The following is a 19,635-nucleotide window of genomic DNA, read 5'->3' on the forward strand; positions in this document are numbered from 1 at the left end:
ACGCCTCTAGCTTTCCTTTTGTGTACGTAGATTCTTAAGAATTCTAAGAAAGCTTGCGATATATTTATCCGTCGCATTTATTCGCCTGACAATAGTATTATTAAATTTATCTTGAAAATTGAAAAAGTTGTAGCTTGCATCTGCTTAAAAAGGACATCTTTATGTCCATGAGCGGAGGTTTCTAGGAATTTTACTTATTAAGAAAACGTGTGAAATTTATCCGTTTCATTTGCCTGCAAAGCTTTCATTGATTCGCTTTTAAGGTGATGATCTCTATAAGATGAAAGTGTACGCAGCCAATATAAAAAATTTTAAATTGTCTGACGAGGAGCACAATATATGTGAAATTTTTGAATTATTGTAATTATTATTTAATGTAAAATACTAAAAATTGTAAAAAAAAAAGATAAGTGGTGAAATTATTTCAGACTACAATCTTACTGTTGAGTTTTTCAAATCGCCGTGTATATTAAGTGACACTCACTTTTCAAATATTACATGTTTAATTTATTTATAATAATATCTTAATGTTTATATTATTTGTCACATTATTCCTAATTTTTTTTCCTACAACACCCAATGTGTCCTTGATTAATTACAATCGACGATATTCGTCAGTATCCGAAAATGCATTTTCCTTGATTTCTAAAAGCGGGGTTTCCTTAAAAGGCTGTTAATGCGCGCGTGGGATAAACTACGAGGGTATCTCGGTTCTTTTGAGCGCGATGTCAGCGAGCGCGATGTGTAAGAGGATCAACGTCTGAGCTTTTATCCCTTCGAGTATCCTACAAAGTTTAATTAAAAACGAGAGAAGGAAAGCGTATAAAATATACTTCTGCCATCTTCGTTCGTCATGCGATACTTCATAACGCGTGGTAACGTAGATGTGAAATAACGCACGCAGGTTCTTTAATATTTTCGTTACAATGTATATATCACGTATGTCAAGGAAATCAATAAGAGATATTGCTTTGAAAGAATCTAATTCGATGATGAGAAAACAACATTTGTTTGTTGATAATTTGCATAAAAATGTATCGCTGTTTGAGGGAAAAAAATTAAGAGAGACTTTAGAGAGACAACCTCAGTATGTTTTATTAAAAATTAATATATGTAATATAATATAAGATATAATATATGTATTGCTGAAAAAACTAATAATACAATTAGCTTAGTTATTTTAATGTGCAATTATATAAGATAGAAAATTATTAATTAATTTAAGAAATTAAGAATAAAAATTTCGAATAAAAATCATAAATCTTAAATAATCGCGGGTTAGTAAGAGTCAGACGCGGATGGTAGTGCGACAATTTCATAGAAAAATAAGTTTTTTATGAAACTGATTATGTGCACAGGGTATGAAATTCACTTGGTCCTATACCAAGATTTTTAAAAAAATAATCTCAATTTGAGATTTATAATAATTTCTCTTTACCTCCTTGGAAAGAAAAAGGTAAAAAATTATTATCAATGACATTTATGGATATTATAAAAAAATTTTAAATTGAATTATAAATATTTAGTTTTTTCTTTTCATCTTATTTTGCAAAAGTTTTTTTTCTTTACTATACATAGTTAATTTAACTGATTAACTCGCCTCATGAAACACATCGGGCTCATTTTCACGGGAATAAATTCAGTCGCGAAGTGAAAATGAAAAGAAAACGCGAAAAAAAAAAGAAATCGTAGGAAAATTGCGAGAGACGCGCGAATATTTCTGCAAATCTCTTTCGGTCCTTGGGCTCTAGGCTGTGCTGTAGCATTGTATAAAGCGCAAGCCTCGTCCTGTAGTAGGAGTCTCCCTGCTCCTCCTCACCGCACTATTGACGGGAGTTTTAATAAAAGTACCCCCACCACACAGGAAAGCTAAACGTCGCAGTAGAAGGACCTGGCGAGCGCGCGGAGCCAAGAAGATATTGGGTAAAGCAAAGATCGTAAGGACACTTAGAGACATCGGGGACCCCCGGCGAAATTTCGGCCGGGAAAAATTCAGTTCAACGTGAGCGTTGACGCAAAAATAATTGCGTTCTTCATAGACGATAATTGCGATAAATGGCGTTCGACTGGATGAATATTTCATCAGGCGCTTTTAAAAGAATCTCAGAAGAATCGCCGAACTGTAAATCACCATTGGCGATTGATGCGTCAATCGAAAGCCCGAGCTATGAAGAGTTAATTCTTCGGAAAGAAATTAGCCCCTACGTTACACATAATATCAATAATTTACGATGAAAGAGAAAATAGAGCTTGCAAGAAGATAAATAACTAGATATTTTTTTCGGATAAATAACTTGATATTTTCTGAGTCAATTTTATCATCAATGATAAATCAATTTGCGACATGTAATATATTATGATATTATAAATTATATAATATGTAAGAAAGAGAGAGAGAAAATTATATACATATATTTTATGATTTTTTTAATAATATATTATAGAATGTGTATGTATATATATATATATATATATATATATATATATATACATACATTCTATAATATATTATTAAAAAAAATATATATATATATATATATATATATATATATATATATATATATATATATACATATATGCATGCAGTTACAAGAAAGAAAAGGTATTTTATTATTCGAGATTATATAAACATACTATTAGAAATAAATGTAATGTAGGCAATAAACATAAGAAGAGAACAAAAACGTGTGCACGTGATACGATTATGGTATGCATGTATAATATACGAACTCCCTGTAATTTGCCCTTATATATACTTTTTCGACGATTTAAAAAGTTTTTCGCCCAATTGATCGGCCAAGTGCTATTTATCGGCATAAATACACACACATATATATATATATATATATATATATATATATATATATATATATATGTATAACGAGCATGGGTTTTTACGCGCGTTACGATTGCTCAACGATTTGAAAACGCAAATAGGAGTAACAGTGGGATTAAAACAGTTTGTGGTCAAACACAGAGAGTCTTCCTGCGTGAATGCTAGTAATGGCAGATCACTCGTGCGAAGAGCACACCATACGTATTGTATAGAATCCGTGAGAGTAGGATTTATTTCTATAGGCTCGACGATGCGTTATAACGGCCGGTGTGCTTCTCTCCTCGGCGAGAAAAAGGGTGATGTCTTATTCGTGATTGACGCATATCACATTCCAATAACTATAAATTTGATCGTAGATCTCTTGTGCTTCTTGGCACAAACGTCTCGATGTGCCCCTGTTAGAGAGAGAGAATCAAAATATATAAAATTATCTGACCAAGTGTTCTAAGTAGATGATTGATAAAGAGAGAAACTATTGTTATCCAAATTCTTCTGTCGCATAAACACGTATATATAGTAGACTGAAAAATTTGACATATAAGGTGCAATTAGGCGAATATCTTTTTGTATAAATTTCTACATTAAGCAAAAAAAAAAAAAAGAACAGAAAGAACTATTTATGAATTATTTTTATATTGATTAATCCAAAATATTTTACTCTCGAAATTACGTGCGTAATACGATAAATTTTAAATAGTATATTTGAAATATATATAAAGAGAGAGAAAGAAAACTCAGAGAGAGAAAATTTATATACATATCTATATTGTAATACTAAGAGTCATTGTCATAAATGCGCTTAAATTCTCTTTTCTTTTTTAAAATATATTATACCAAGCATTACATATAAATGTAATAAAATAATAAAAACATTACTATCGATGATATCTTGAATATAGAAGAATATAATTATAATATTACACGTATTATTTTTGCATCATCCTTCTAAACTATTTTCATATAGATGTTTGTTTCAACATTAATGTGGTCTCGATCAGAGATGTATGACGGAGCACGTGCACGGACGTAGGATTTGACGAACCAGAGACTGGTACAGCTAATCGATAGTAATGTCAATATTAAAACTGTGTAATAGCGCGTTAGTACTGTGAGGGTAATCGTCGCGACTTGTCAGCTGTGTCCACATCGTGCTTTACAGATTCCTAATGTCCCGTTCAAAGAGCCACGGGCAATTGATTTATTGACTTGCCGAGATATTACCGCATGACTTATCGCGCCTGCAATTTCGATGGGAGACATTAATGTATCTGTTTAGCGCAACGATGTTTGCAACATTATTTAGTATCAAGTATCATGAAAAAGAAAGTGCAAGTGAGTTTTAATATCATGATAATTGATGTAAATTAAATCAATATCTCTTTGATATTCCTTGCTTATATTTTTAAAGTGACGTGAGTTTATAAAAATGCACGAACAGAAATGTAAATGAAAGTAAAACTGGAAATAGCTAAAGAAAGAAAAAATGAATATCACATACTTGTTTCGTCGATGTAATTTTACAGTGATACCACATTTATTTATTTCTCTCTGCATCAATTTTCAAAATAGTTACGTCAATTATTGAGATTTATTCCTATAAATATAAACAACTCGAAAAAAAAAACTCAACATATACTTAACTTTGTATTCAACTACATTAAATTCTCCGTTTCTCTTTCGCGGGAAAGAAAATTATTTTATATACAAAACAAAAAACTAAAAATATATCACATTTAATTTTAGAAAACTTTAAATGAAAACTGATTTCTAAAATCTATGTATATTGAAATATTCTCAATTTAAAAGGTATCTGACAGAGATTTTTCTCGTAGATTATTACGATTTAATAATGAAACACTTTCGATCCGAAGATATATTCCTCATCGATCGCATGCATATGCATGCACGACGGACGGTTGAGCACCCTTATCAAATATTCTCAGCGCGCATGTCAGCTGATCGGGGGTGGAATATCAAAGGCGCCGAGGGCGGAGCCGCGAGAATGGCTCGCATGGCTTCGCCTCGTCGCCGAAGCCTCTTTTACCGTTCTTCACGAGAACAATAACCTTTAACCTTATCTTACTTAAACGCCAACTTGGCTCGAACTTCCGAATACAGATAAAGTTCATTCAAAGTTAATGTTTCGCGTAAATTAAGTGTCCTTTATCACGAATAACATTTATTCATGGTCTCATTCTCGCCCTTCGCTTAGCTATACTCCTTCATATCCCAAAATTTGTTATTTCTTCCTTGATATAAACAAAAGTTGTGATAATCTTTTTTATTGGTGGAATTGTTAAATGCTTTCTATCCTTTTGGTACTGTGTAACGCTTTACAAGCAATCATAATCGTTATCATTTTTGGTATATTCGTTTTTAAAAAATGTTTATTTTTTTTTTTATAAAAATTAACATTAAGTAAAAATAATAAATGAGTGTTAATAATGACAATAATGTCATTATTTTATTATTATTAATACATTTTTTGTATATTTACTTGTAACTCACAAGTAATTGATTTATAAATAGAAAATATTCTTTTAAATTTATTTAAATAATTTATTTGAAATTATTCTTTAAATTTAGTGAGCGGAGTATTTTCGTTATGCTATTTATAAAAGCACACGATCATTTTAATGCTTTAAAATGTTTTGAAAGAGCCAAACATTTTTTTTGTAACATCAAAATTATCTGCAGTATAATTAAATATGATAACATTATTTAGATATATTTACATGATACATTTATAATATATCCTGCCATACATTTATAAAGTCATTTCCATGCCTATTAAGCAAAAAGCTTTTGCAAAGAATAGTAGACATTTTGTATTCTCTTGCAAATGAAGAGTCCTTTGTAGCGCATAATATTTCTTTGTGACGCCATCGTAAAACATTTTTTAGCTTTAAAATCCACCTGCTAATTGCTATTATTAATATAATTGTTACACGCTTCTCTCTTTCTACTTTTCTTATCTTGTAATTTACATTTTCAAATAAACGTTTACGTCTTCAGCAAATTATTAATAATTTAGCTATTAGCCAGCTACTCCTTTTATTCATCTTTTATTTTCGAATAGCATCTCATTTTTTATTAAAAGTAATATTTAATTTTTATCTTGGTACAGAGATTATTTTTGCATGACAAATTAAATATTGCGATGTTTGTTTTTGTCTGACGCTTTTGAAATTGCATCTTGCTCCTCATTCTACGGTGCATTGCATCACAATGCGATATCACTACGAGTCTCGGGTCTGCGTCTATAGACGGAGGAACAAAACGATGTACAGGGGCGAGAAGAAGGGTGAGTAAAGTGCGGACCCTATGCTAGTATAATGCGATTATGCACAGGGAACAGGGAGAATTAAATATGACTTAAAAAGACATTAAGTAATTTCCGTGCAATCCTCTTAACTATCGTACGCGAGAAACTTTTCGATTCTTGTATAAATAAATTTCATACAAATCCAAGCATCAACTGATAATCAAAAAATATGTAGACTATTGTCGAATGCGGGTAAAGTCTTAAAGTCTTCGTGTAACTCTTTTGAATAAAATTATTAATGCACTAAAATATCATTCTTTCTCAATTTAAGTAAGATTCTATTTATTTTGAAAATTTAATTTTTCAATTGATAATTTTTTCATTCTTTTTATATAAAATTGCAATACACAAACAAAACTACTAATAATATTAATTAAAATACAATACTGTACAATAAATAGAATCCTAATACGAATTATAGCCGCAATATTAACAGATATTAATCAAAATTTATATGCATAATTTTCCTTAAAAATGATTATTCCTTTTAATTTTATTTCTTAATCCGCTCGAGGGCACTTGTTCTATGAAATGTCTAATAAATAATAAATATAATGATGATAAAAATTCAAGATCCACTGTCGACACGTTTTGCCGATGTATCGAAGAAACATCAGCACATCACAATAAGCGTATTCCCGTTGACTTATCCACGTATCGCGCCCGCGTAATGCGCTTTTGCCCTAACGAGATTGACCTCCCGCAAACGTATCGGGGGTTGTTGGCAATTAATCCGGCGGCGGTTCGGATGACTTTTCGTTTCCGCCGAGGAGAGAGAACGATCCCCGGACGCGAGGGGTCCAGCTGTCGACGGGGCACCGGCTGCGCGTACAATATCGCCGTGGCTTTCGTGGGGTGATCCAAGATGACGGCTCCTCCGTTGCACGTTATACGAACGAGGGGTGGACGACGATGGCGGTGGCGTCAGCTTGCGCGAGGAAGAAACGCGTGCTGACCCCATATCGGACGGCGGTCGACTTGAAGAAAAAGTCGACCCTCGCGGCGATTTATTGCGAGTAATGAGTAATGTGTTCGAAGATTCTTGGCGAAAACGCGGAGAAAAGAGGAGCCTACAGCGAGTTCTTTTCGCTTTCGCAGCAATCTTGTGATCTTTCTCGCTGTGCCTCCAGGCAAATCGCGTATCTTGTGTAAACGTGCAGGGAAAGTATAATATTTTGACATGTCGCGAGAATCTTGTATTCTCGAATTGAATAACAATTTTACTAAATGTGTGAAATTGAATAACAATTTTACTAAATGATTTATAACAATTTGTTTACAAATAGCCGCACTTTATCAATCAGCTTATCATCAGTTAGAATAAAAATAAAATTGTTGAATGTCTTCCACAGAATTAAGTTTCTGTCGAACGCCGAGAGAAAGAAAAAGAATATGTCAATATATCACATGTGTAAAGTATAATATCGCAAGCATATAACATTGAGATAACATCTCACATTATTTTATTTTAATTTATACGAATCTCACAGGCTAGATTTTTTACATAAAATATGTTTACTTAATACATACACACATACACACCCGCATGCACGCACGCAACGTTGACGTATGATACATCTGTAATGCCGAGAAAAATATATTGCGCATATTCTACATCTTTTTTTTTTCTACACTTTACATGTACAAAGAGCGCGAACATTCGCGAGGAAATGTTGAGGGAAAGATCGCAGATCGCGGCGAAAAATCCTCGCCTGTCCGTCTCACAAATCGTGATTTATCGAAAAACCAGAGCGAGAATCCAGCCTAATCCATCACCACGACTTTTCTCCCCGATGGAGAAAATCTTCGGTCATTTCTTCGGACTATCGTTCCGCGTGTTCGCGACATGTGTCGACTTCCGACGCTTTTCCGCGATAAATGCACGAGACACATAAAAAATGCTCAAAGTCTTAGAGGAGTCTTGTAGAAGACAAATGGTACGTGAATTTAAGGCGAAAAATTGGCTCGAATAAAAAAAAATGTAAATATACTTAAAATTTGGTAGAAATGTTTCACGAGTATTCCTGCTGCAATCAAAACTGTGTTTTATTCTTAATATCGAAGAAAAATCTGCAATAAAAAAATATGATGCGTACGATAAAATCTATATTATATAATTATATTAATTATATATTAAGAAATTTTTGCATTTTTCTTTCTTGTCAAGTTTCTTCTGTCAACTGTTCTCGACTTATAAAATTTAAGAAATAGTTTTCCATAAATTTACAGAAAAAAGATTACTGTAATAAAATCTTTATTTGTATGTATTTACAAATATATATATATATATCTGAACTCTTTTTTAATCTCATTTACCTCAATTATCTTATCTTTTTATCTCATTTATTTATAAATCCATGTAATAACATCATGTGTGTGTGTGTCACTATTTAATAATATAATAACCACATCACAATTTTGATTTCAGGAAATTTCAGAAAATATTTTACTGCGTAAAATAAAGAATTGGAGTGACATATATGTAGCCAGACTCTTGTTCATGTATTATTTTTTTTTTTTGTTAAAAAAATAAAATTCGCTTCAAAGTAATGTTTCAAAGTAACGTGCGCGTCCAGCGTTCGATTGATCGCGGAGCGAACGGCGACAAATTTACGCGAACGCGTTAACGGCAGAGCGTCGTTACAGGTGACAATAGGGGGAAACTGCGAATGGTAGGAAGTGATTTATAAGAGTACATCCCGAATTCGATCGTTGCACGTGTGTTAAAGCTCTCGTTTTAGCGGCCAATGCGCGCTTCAGCCAGTCCTTCCTCTATTTTTGTGCAATTTTGTCTCGCAATTCACGGTCTCCAAAATTAGTGTTTGCATGTCGCTGTCGAGAAAAATTATTATCTCGATTTCGTAAACGAGAGAGAGAGAGAGAGAGAGAGAGAGAGAGAGAGAGAGAGAGAGAGAAATAGACATACAATATATGAAAAAATCCTATTTCGAAATCATGCAATAGAACGTGATTGAACGATGGGGTGATAAAAAAATAAAATAAACAAATATAAAAATATTAAATACATTAATTCATATATGAATAATACATGTAAAATTAAACATTCGTGTGATGTATAGTGTGTGTTTCCAAATATATAAAAAAATAATTTGAGAGAATATTAAAAATATTAAAATTAAACATAAAAAAATTATAATTTATATAAACTATCTAACTCTCTCTTTTCTCTTTTTATTTTTCCGAATCACCGTCGTTTTCGTCTTTCGAAATTTAATGTTAATCATTCTGATGATAATCTTTCGAAAAAAATTAACAAAATGTATATGGATTTAGATGTATATATAATAAGATGTTTTTATTCAAACTTGAAAAAATCTCTTTGTAAGATTGGACAAACAATTGATAGAGAAATAAACGAAAATTTTTCATTAGCAAACTGAAAGATATTATCATTAAACTCTTTATTATATTTGTGCACTGGATGAAATTATGTCCAGTTATATTAGAAAATGCTTTATATGGAAGAAAATTTATCAATTGCATCAGTGCGCATTAGCAAGGTTGCTAATATTGTAATTTTTACGATGAATGATGAAATTATGAACATAATGTGAACGTAATGTTTACTATGGGTTTAATTAATTTATTCACACACACACACATAAAACAGTATATCAAATAGATTTTAAATAAATTTTATTTTGTGTTTGCTATATTTGTTCGTTGTTTATCCGTTCTATTTATATATATTTTTATATATCATACATTTTGTCAGTTTTTATACGTATGTACAGCTTTTAATGTACACTAATGCGCACTAGCACAATTTGCTACATATAATAATGGAAATATAATACAAAAAAATTTTTTAAAGTTGTTAAATATGTATATATAATAAAAAACTAATAATAATAAAAAAAGAGAAAGAGAGAGAACTGGTATGGAAAAGATTATTTATATATATTCTCTCTAAAATAATGAGTTTTGTTTTACATCCAATCTCGATATAATTTTCTTTTTGTCATAAATTATACCAAATTGTTTGAAAAATGATTTTTTTTATGTATATATTAAAAATAATTCTTTCTGATATTAATTTTGGTTAAGGAAAGGGCTTAATAAAAATATAAATATATACATATAAAATAAAATTGCGCTAAAAATAACGACGTTGCTAAAAGGCATAATAATAAGAAAAAAACAAAAGTTCAATGTCCACAATTATAAACATGCAATCTCATCATTTTAGTATCGTAGCGATAATTTCGTCTACTTTAACAATTATATAGATGCTGTAAATGTATTACGAAAATATATGAAGTCATGAGAAGTCTTTGTACTAGTTGATACAAGTTTCATGATTCACATCAATCGTGTTTAGATGAACTGGTAACGTCACATGTTACACATTAATGATAGACTCATTACTTCGTCACGTCAAAAACTTGCACACATTTAAAGCGCGTGCTCAACACATAATCCGATGATAACGATTACTTATAAAACAAGGTACATTGTATTCTATGTACTTTAGTAGTACGTAATAAATAGAAAAGAGAATTAAACGGAACTAGTTTTTGGTAAGGGTTTCAGTTTGGAAATTAATTCGCGCCGCTGCTCGTGATACTCTTGGAAGCAGGGTACGATGCATAAATTAATCTGACATTCGGGACAATGATACTTGGTCTTTCTACGGAGTATTCTGCCGTGATCGTCTATCGTATTCCAGCAATGATTGCAGCCTAAGGCAGGACCCTGACGTAATACCGGACAGTGACCTAATCGTTGATCCCCCATATTCTCACGAGACTCTCTGCTGCTACTGCTCGTCTAAAAGCAAATATATTAAATTATGTTTACTTAATTTATATATGATACATATAAACTTTACAATTTAAAAATAGATAATAAACTGCACGCAGTAAAAAGAAATAAGAACTGATTTAAATAATCTCTATTGCCGTCTATTAATATAAAAATAAGATAAAGATAAATCTTGTAGATATATTAACAATTTAGTATTTTCTGACATATATATTACGAATAAAAAAATAAATGATGGTATTACAATTTTATATCTAATTTTTAGAATCTCACAAATTTGATTTATCATAACGACTGAACAAAATTAAGCTGCATATACCCAGCTAGAATTAGTTTGATAGTTTCTTCGTGGAAATGTTTGTCCCGCCAGAATTAATTTCACATATCTACCTGCGGCGATGAGGAAGTTCGCCGCAACTCCGTCGTCTTCACTCTTAATCCAGTGGAAGTACCGCCGCCGCCAGTTCCTAGCTCAGAAGGAGTAACCGGAGTCGAGGTTTCCTCGCATCCCTCTTCCTCCGTTTTAAGGATAGGTGCCGGTTCGATTACTATCGACGGACTCGTGGTCCTACCAGGCAATTCCGGATGCGAGTGCTGTCGGTGTATCCAGTAAGTCCCGGATGTGCTCGGTTGCTGACTGGATAGCAATGGATGTGAATGTTGTTTGGTCAAGTAGGACGGCTGGGGTACCGTCAACAAGTTGGGTGACGTTAACGGATTCTGCTGACTGACCAGCTGATTGACCAGCATGGTGTGCGGTGGTGGCGATATCCGCGATTCCTCGAAACTCCTTGACGCTTGGGGTAGATTCAGTGTCGACGCTGCGAGATGACCGGAGGTCGAGACAATGTGAGGAGAGGAGCTCGCCTCGCCATCCGGCGACAAGTGACTCGGCTCCTTTTTCACTCGCGGTTGTCTAATCAGCAGCCGAGTTCTTTTCGTTACTGTTTGTGTCTTGCTATGAAGAGCTATAATAATAAATAAGTAGATTTTAATAAAAAGAATCAATACGTTATTATCGGAGTAATTGTCATTAATAAATCATTTCAGCTTTTTTTACATGTTATATAACAATTTGACAATTTTTATGGAAACAAAATTATTAGAAAACTCAGTGTTGTGAATCTCTTACTCACACAGATACATATAAATAACATATAAATACAAGATAAACAAATACAAAATAGTTCAATAATTCCAAATAAATAATTATTCATTGATTGACATACACAGTCGCTTCTTCTTTAATTGTAGAAGTATTTATCTTCGCAGAGAAATAAAAGATTTATTATTTATCCACACGATTGATGAAAAAAAGGTTGTGAAACATTGAAACAAATAAACAGAAATCCCATTCTTGTTGCAAACTGTTAGAATAATTTTTATTCTTTCAGAATTATTCTTTAATCGTTTATAAGAGGTATATAAATGCTTCTTAACAGTGCAATTAACGGCTATTTTACTAGAGACTAATTTCTAACTTTAAACCACTCAAGTATATATTTCTCGATCGTAGAAAGCTGCTTTATCTTCATTCCGTTGTGACAAAAAGTCTTGAGTTTATAGAAACGCAAAAGTAAAAAGTACAATTCAAATATCTTTCAATTATTTTAAGCATTCGCATTCTTTTTGTATTCAATACATGTATTACTCATCACTGTTCCGAAATTAATTTAGTTATCAAATATACACAACAAACAGTACAAATAAATAAAATAAAAAATAATTTTCGCAAACAAAATTAGAAATATTAGTCTGTGTGCATATAGTTTATATGTATGTATATATATATATATATATATATATATATTCCACTTTTTTATGTCCTAATTTTATTTTACACAATTAATGTTAAAAAATGTTCTCTCTCATATATCTATCATATATAATATTTCACTAGAGAACTAGACTAATATGAATCATTATTATAATTAAACATAACAGAAATACAAATGTCATAGTGAAATAATGTAAATGTACATATATTCATCAATTATATTACGCTTTCTAAAGTTGAATTTCACATTATTTCACATTAAATTTACATTTCAAAATAATAGAAACTATTTTCACAAAGTTTGGATAATATATAGAATATTTAATATATCAAATAATTGCTTGCTTACATTATCCAACGTATGTTTTCGTTAATATGATTTTATGAACAAAAGCAAATGGGTAAAAATATATAAGGGGATATTAAAAAAAAAAAGGAAAGATGTAATATAATGTAGCAAAATAATATATAACAGATATATCTTAATTTCTCTTATATATAATCATAAAAGTATAAAAAGTTAAACAAAAGTTCATGTGTATGTAAGAGGAAAACATATCTCTAAAACGAATATATATGATGATTCGATAAAAAATATCTTACAAAAAAAAGAAATTTAATTTAAATAATTTAATATTATATAACTAATATCAATTTATTGATGTATCAAAAGATATATCAAAGATCGCGCAGTTTCCTCTTACATTACAGACAATTTGAAAAACAAATCGAATTCTTCTTTAACAAAGACTTAATTGGGGAAAAAAAAAGAGATAAAAATAATTAAGTTAGAAAATTTTCAATTCAATGTTATGAGATAAAAAAATCACGGGACTAGTAATAATTCATGAAATTTTCGGTAAGGTAAGAAACAAAGTTGAAATATTTGAAATCATTTATAGCTAGAAAAAAGTGCGGGGCAAATCTGTGATGAGTGATCCTATACAGTATAAAATATATACGGACTTATATATTACATATATCGATTTTTTGAGATCCAAATACTCAAAAATTTCTCGAGTATGTAGATGAAAAAAAAATGTATGTTGGACATTAAAAAGTATTCGACCTTTCTTATTTCGGTGACTTTTCAATACCTCGCGAAACTTTCACACAAAAATCTTGACAGATGTGTTCAATTGTTTATAAGGAACAGGTAAAAAAAGGAAAAGGGAAGCAAGGGAGCGAGGAAAATAATACTTCTCAAGGTCGTCTATACAAATGACTTTCCGGATAGGATTCGTTTCACATGGCGTTGTAGTTGACGCCGTGCAGATTGATCGGCATCGTGGTGCTCGGTATCGCACCATAATCCGTATGCCTGTCAATGTAACCGGTCAGCATCGTGTGGGGACTGTGACTGGTTAGCATGGTGTGCGTGCTATGTGTGCTGTGCGTGCTGTGCGGAGTCGTGGGCGGACCCATGGGAGTCGGGCTCTGCGACGAATTTATGGGTTGCACCGGAGGCGCCTGCGACGGCGATGGTGGCGGCGGCGAGGAGTTGACTTCTTGCTTAACGCGAGACTTAAGACTGGGCCGATTGTTCGGGTAGCCGCGCTTCTTGTATTCGAGCCAGAGTGTTCGGTTATTAACGCCGTACATCCTCGCCGCCTTGCAAAATCCTATGCCGCCGTAACGTACAGCATCGAGCGCGCGTATAAAGTTCTCATCCGCTTGTGGATTAGTCGATCGTTTCCTCTTAATCGCAGCCTGCGGGCTTGCGCACGGGCTCTGGCAGTTACTCAGGCACTGCGCCGATGACGAGGGGCCGCCCGACGACGATGACGACGCATGCTGCAACGTTCCGTGGGAGGAGTTTGGATAGTTCGTCAAGGCGCAACTGGAACCAGTCGTGCTGGTACCAGAGTACTGATCGCTCATGGTCGAGGTTGCTGTTATTTCGGGCGTCGTGAACGCCGACGACGCTTGGATCGACAGATTCGTTTGACACGAGGACAGAGCGAAACGACTCGGATGATATGTGTGCTCCATAATAGTCCATTGTAATCCTGTGGAACAGACCGATTGATCTTTGGTCAGAGCACAGGAATTATCAATCCGTTGATTCTTTACATGATTAAGATAAATGGTAAAGAATGAGAGTAATATGATTATACAATATTACGAATTATTATAGTTTGCGAGCAAACAAATATCTGACTTCGATCTATACTTGGATTTGCTTTAATGTGAAGGTTTTAAAACTTTTTTTCGCTCGATTTTGCTGTATTATGATTAATTTTTATCTATATTCCCACAGAGAAAAATTTATTTCACCTATATTATGTAAAAACCAATTAAAGATGCAACTTTTACATGATTATATTATGCCATTGGTAATAATTTAAACTATAAGAGAAGAATAATGTATAATATATATCAGCATATTTGTTCATATAAAACAAGACATATATGTATAAATATAATTATAATCTAATAAAAAAAATAATTTATTCTATGATATATAGAAAAACGATACTAAGCTCTAATTAAGCAAAAAATGATAGATATTAAAAATAAAATTTTGTGAAAAAACGATATATATGAGCGTATTAAATATGGAGTTGCGGCATGGCACAGATACATTTTTAAGCACATCATTGTTTGAAATACTCAAGTACATGTACGGAATTTGTTACATTTATAGGGCAGAATATAGTGGCACACATATACACTCCGTTAATGTTAAAGGCCCAGTATATTGTCCTTTTCTGGAAATATAACATACTGTGTGCTATGTATCTGTGTACCATGATGATCTTTCATGAAAGAGAAAGAGAAACAATTTTTTTCTTTTTGCACATTCGCATTATTATTATAAAATTTCAATTCCTGAAATTTCGCTCTATTTTCATGTCAAACGTCTGTTGATTCCTTGTGCAATACATTTAAACGCATCTGTGCCAGCATAATATAATGTGTGTAAACTTCGCTTATTAACATGCAATTTAAATACCTACCACAGTCAATAATATATGCATAATTCAAATAACAATTATCGGAGATATTTGCCGAAAGGGGAGGTATCATGCAATTTGTCGAAGTTGTTGGATCGTTACGCATAGATTTACAATGCACAATCTAATAAAGAAAACCATATTATTAAACCTATAGTTAATTCCTCGCGCGGGGCATGTTCCATCAAATTGAAAACTATCTTCAAACTTTCATACCATTACACTTCTATGTATATACATGTATATACATAGTCTTCTAAATTACAAACACTATATCAATCAATCTGTTAATTTATCTGATTTATCTTACAACAATATAAAAACCTAAATATTTGTCAAATAATCAAGTTCAAGTTATACATATTTCCGTATAGTTTTTCTTTTTAATTCAAATTAAGGAAAAATTAGAATATATAATTAAAAAATTATTATATATCTCTGAAAGAAAGATAGTAAGAATACTAAAAGTATTTTTTTTTTTTTCAATTTCAAAAATATATTAATATCATACACATGTATAAGATTAAACATTAAATTATGCAAAAATAATAGTTTTTCTATCATATTAGTTCTCTTGTATATACTCTCATTATATATTATTTTCTTATATTTTTATATACTTTTTAGAAAAGTATATTTTTTTAAGATTACATTTTTATATCATTAATAAAATAAACACCTCATTATAAATATAAGCAAATTATAATTTTACACGAAAATAAGAAAATACAAAATGTAATATATATTAAAAAGAAAAATATATCTAAATAATATCTATCTGTATATAAGAAAATTGAATAATTTAAATTCATAACAATGGTCAAAATTATGCATGCAGCATAAAAAAGAAAAGTAATAATAAAAATATTTGCATTTTTCCGGGCTTTTTATATACTAATTTCTAATATATATCTTTTATTTTTTTTTGTGCATATAATATAGATGATTTATATTTTATTACAATAGGTAGTTGAGTGACTGGATATTTGTAAAGATTTCTACTTAAAATAGGGCACAATATCTTACCTTGATGAGAAGGTGGTTGTGAGGAGACAGAACTTTGTCCAATGTTTCCTCCTGTCGATTGTTGATTTACATCTTGAATGGAACCATCACTCTGAGCTGGTATATTGGTGGAACTAGTTTCCATATTACTCATCTAAAATGCAGAAATGTCACATATCTTATTTATATGTTTAAAGATCACAAGAATTTTGTAACAAAATTAAATGTATGTTTCATATTATTTAGTTAAATATTGAACATATCATATTTACTTACAATTGATATTTGATCTTCATCAATACTGCCTTGAGATTCTGTGCTGGTATTTACTGGTCGCCTTATATTTTCTTCACTTTCTTGCGATGCAATTAGGGGTTCAGGTTTTACAATATTAGTAGCCACTAGTGTTATTTCATTGATTTCTTCCGGTCTGTCGCCAGAACCAGACGTTGAGCCAGTAGAAGACTTTCGTAATCTTTTTCTACGAAAAGAAGGAGATAATGGAGATGGACTGGGTGAGCAAGATTCGCCACGATCCCCTCCACCTGTTTCGCTACTTCCACTTGGCCATTTAGTTATTGATGCTGTATGCATTTCTGCAAGTCCTTTTATCTTTAAGCTTTCTGCCGTCTGTTAAATAAATAAAAATTAAATTTAATAAATAAATATAAATAAAGATTACTGATTAAGATAAAGATTACTGATAAAATATTTTTTTTTTACCTTTAAGATAGACGGTAATTGATCTTGAGATATGTTTACTTCTCCATAGTACATAAAATCTACCATGATCTTGAGGTCCGAAAACTTGATGTCCTTAAGTATAACAATAGGGTGCTGACAAGGATTCACTGTAAACAGCGACTGAAAATATGTACTGCATGCTGACAGTACAACTTTGTGAGCCTGAATTTGTCTGCCTTCTGCAGCAAGAGTAACATCCACTAGAGTCTCATTATTTAATAAGTTGGAGAAAACCGAGATGAAGTTCGGTTGATGATTGTTCCATCGCAAACAGTACTGTTGCATAGACATTATGAAAACGCGATAAGAATCTCTTTTGTAAACTTCAACTGTAACATAAACAAAAACCATAATTAATATTATAGCTTCATAGTTTAAACTTTCTAATAATACGTTTAATATTTATAAATATTGCAAGTAGTGATGATGAAATAAATATCATAAATACACTCATAACATTTTACATAGAAAAATTCTCTCTAAATTTCACTAAACATGTTATCTCATGTTATAAATATATTAATCTTTTTAAATAAAATGAATTTAAAAACTCCATGTAGAACAAAAAATTGCAAAATAAAGTTTATTACATAAAAAAGGAAAGATTTCACACGATTGCAACAATTTTTTTTTTTTTTTAACGAACGCAACTGCGATATGGGATAGGAAAAATCTAAGCTAAGAAATAGTCGATATAAAAATAAATATCCCGTAAATATATGACCTATCCGTTTCCTCTTGCGAAAGCGACGCAGACAGGTGCGAAATGTCACACAAGACGACATGTCGCACCGTTGAGAGGTATGTACGTATATTGCAAGCTTCGACGACGCCGTCGACGTCGTCCAACATTTGTGACACACGGCATTAAACAACGTGGTAAAAAAAAATCTCTCATTAATCCTTTCGCGCGGGTCTAGCTCACGGTAGGATGACGTGAATTAACAATGATGTTGATAATTGTGACGATGTATTGAGAGGAAAACAAAGAGGGGAGAGAGAGAGAGAGAGAGAAAGAGAGAGAGAGAAAGAGAGAGAGAGAGAGATAAAAGAAGAAAGATAGAGGAGAATCGGCGATATGCGCTCACTTTGATCGCGTAGAGTTTTGTCGCCGCGTAATCACTCGAGAGAGACTTGCCGGCCGTCCGTTCAAGGAGCAACGCATCTCGCCACCATGGACCCCGCGACAAAATTTTCCACAACAGACTGAGCGATGACGCTTGTGTAATTCGCGAGTGACGTCATGGGCGAGGGCTTACGTGACTACGACTTCGCCGACGACGACGCTGCCGCTGACGCGGGGGGCTCCGCGGCGGCCAAAAATTCACACGTCACGCGCGAGCCGAGCTCACTTGCCGCGCGCGACAAATGTCACGCACACACGTCGCGCGGATGTAGGTAGAGATAGGTATTGCGTGCGCGATCGAAAAATATTGTGAGATCTTATCAACGCGTCTCTCCTCGCAAAATCCCAACTTGATCAATATAGCGGCCGATTGGCGCCGCCATCTGGTGAGCGATCCGCGCGAGCGCGGAATGTGCACGGTTTTTCGAAGCTAAAGAAAAAAAAGCCGTCGCGCATATAAAGAATAATCGTTTCCTCGATTATACCTCGAGACGATACTTTTTTTTTCACGCGTCTTAAAATTCGCTCTTGCTGATGAATAAATGGCTGGGGTCGGGAAGACGCTAAAAATGCTTCGAAGCATTTGATTGACCAATCAGGACAAAAAGAGCAAAGATTTCTTTATTCTGATTGGTTGATGTAATGCTTCGAAGCATTTCTAGCGTCTTCCCGACCGCAGCCAATGTGTATAGCGCGTTGAAATGTTCTTCTACAATCAATTCGATATGGATATACGTTCGAGTGAAATCTCTGATGATTGCTACAAGGATTGAAAAATATTAAAAATTGGATGTAAAATATATGTACAGGATGTTCCTCCTATATAAAAAGGATATAAAATGATATTACTGTGATAAAACACTTGAAGAAATTTTATTCGAGTTCACATTCAGAAACCACGCTTTGTTGTCATAAAAAAAAATCATTCTTAAATCATCAACCTAAAATATATGTAGAATATGCTGTAGAGTAATATGTATTTCATGTGTACTTAAAAAAACTATTACTCTACCTTTAATTTATATTTAATCTAAAATATCACAAGTTGTCGAACTTCAGTTTGAGGGAAAAAACAAATCG

At 32.5% G+C, this 19,635-nt stretch overlaps 1 protein-coding gene across 3 annotated transcripts; it reads right to left on the reverse strand.

The window, feature by feature from the left end:
* Window positions 1-8,448: 8,448 nt before the first annotated feature.
* On the reverse strand, window positions 8,449-18,935 carry LOC126855762 (protein tramtrack, alpha isoform). Of its 3 annotated transcripts, none has more exons than XM_050603660.1 (6): window positions 18,154-18,510; window positions 17,409-17,758; window positions 16,962-17,315; window positions 16,707-16,839; window positions 11,337-11,914; window positions 8,449-10,952 (listed from the first exon to the last, which is right to left on the reverse strand). In XM_050603660.1, exons 1-6 carry the CDS (start codon window positions 18,212-18,214, stop codon window positions 10,683-10,685), a joined length of 1,746 nt encoding a protein of 581 aa, XP_050459617.1. In that variant the 5' UTR covers window positions 18,215-18,510; the 3' UTR covers window positions 8,449-10,682. The 3 variants fall into 3 exon arrangements, with proteins under 3 accessions (XP_050459617.1, XP_050459637.1, XP_050459627.1); XM_050603680.1 differs by lacking the exon at window positions 18,154-18,510 and adding an exon at window positions 18,518-18,935 and having other exon boundaries at window positions 8,451-10,952; XM_050603670.1 differs by lacking the exons at window positions 8,449-10,952; window positions 11,337-11,914 and adding an exon at window positions 12,301-14,732 and having other exon boundaries at window positions 18,154-18,509.
* Window positions 18,936-19,635: the final 700 nt, after the last annotated feature.

The sequence above is a fragment of the Cataglyphis hispanica genome, chromosome 2 (assembly GCF_021464435.1).
Source record: "Cataglyphis hispanica isolate Lineage 1 chromosome 2, ULB_Chis1_1.0, whole genome shotgun sequence".
Taxonomy (NCBI): domain Eukaryota; kingdom Metazoa; phylum Arthropoda; class Insecta; order Hymenoptera; family Formicidae; genus Cataglyphis; species Cataglyphis hispanica.

Bases quoted from the DNA above. Each gene is read 5' to 3' on its own strand.
- LOC126855762 (XM_050603660.1), bottom strand. From the start codon at position 18,214: ATGTCGTCTTGTGTGACATTTCGCACCTGTCTGCGTCGCTTTCGCAAG. The intron at 17,316-17,408 runs GTAAAAAAAAAA...TTTATTTAACAG, and splicing joins AATTACCGTCTATCTTAAAG to ACGGCAGAAAGCTTAAAGAT. The intron at 10,953-11,336 runs GTAGATATGTGA...ATTTGCTTTTAG, and splicing joins GAACTTCCTCATCGCCGCAG to ACGAGCAGTAGCAGCAGAGA.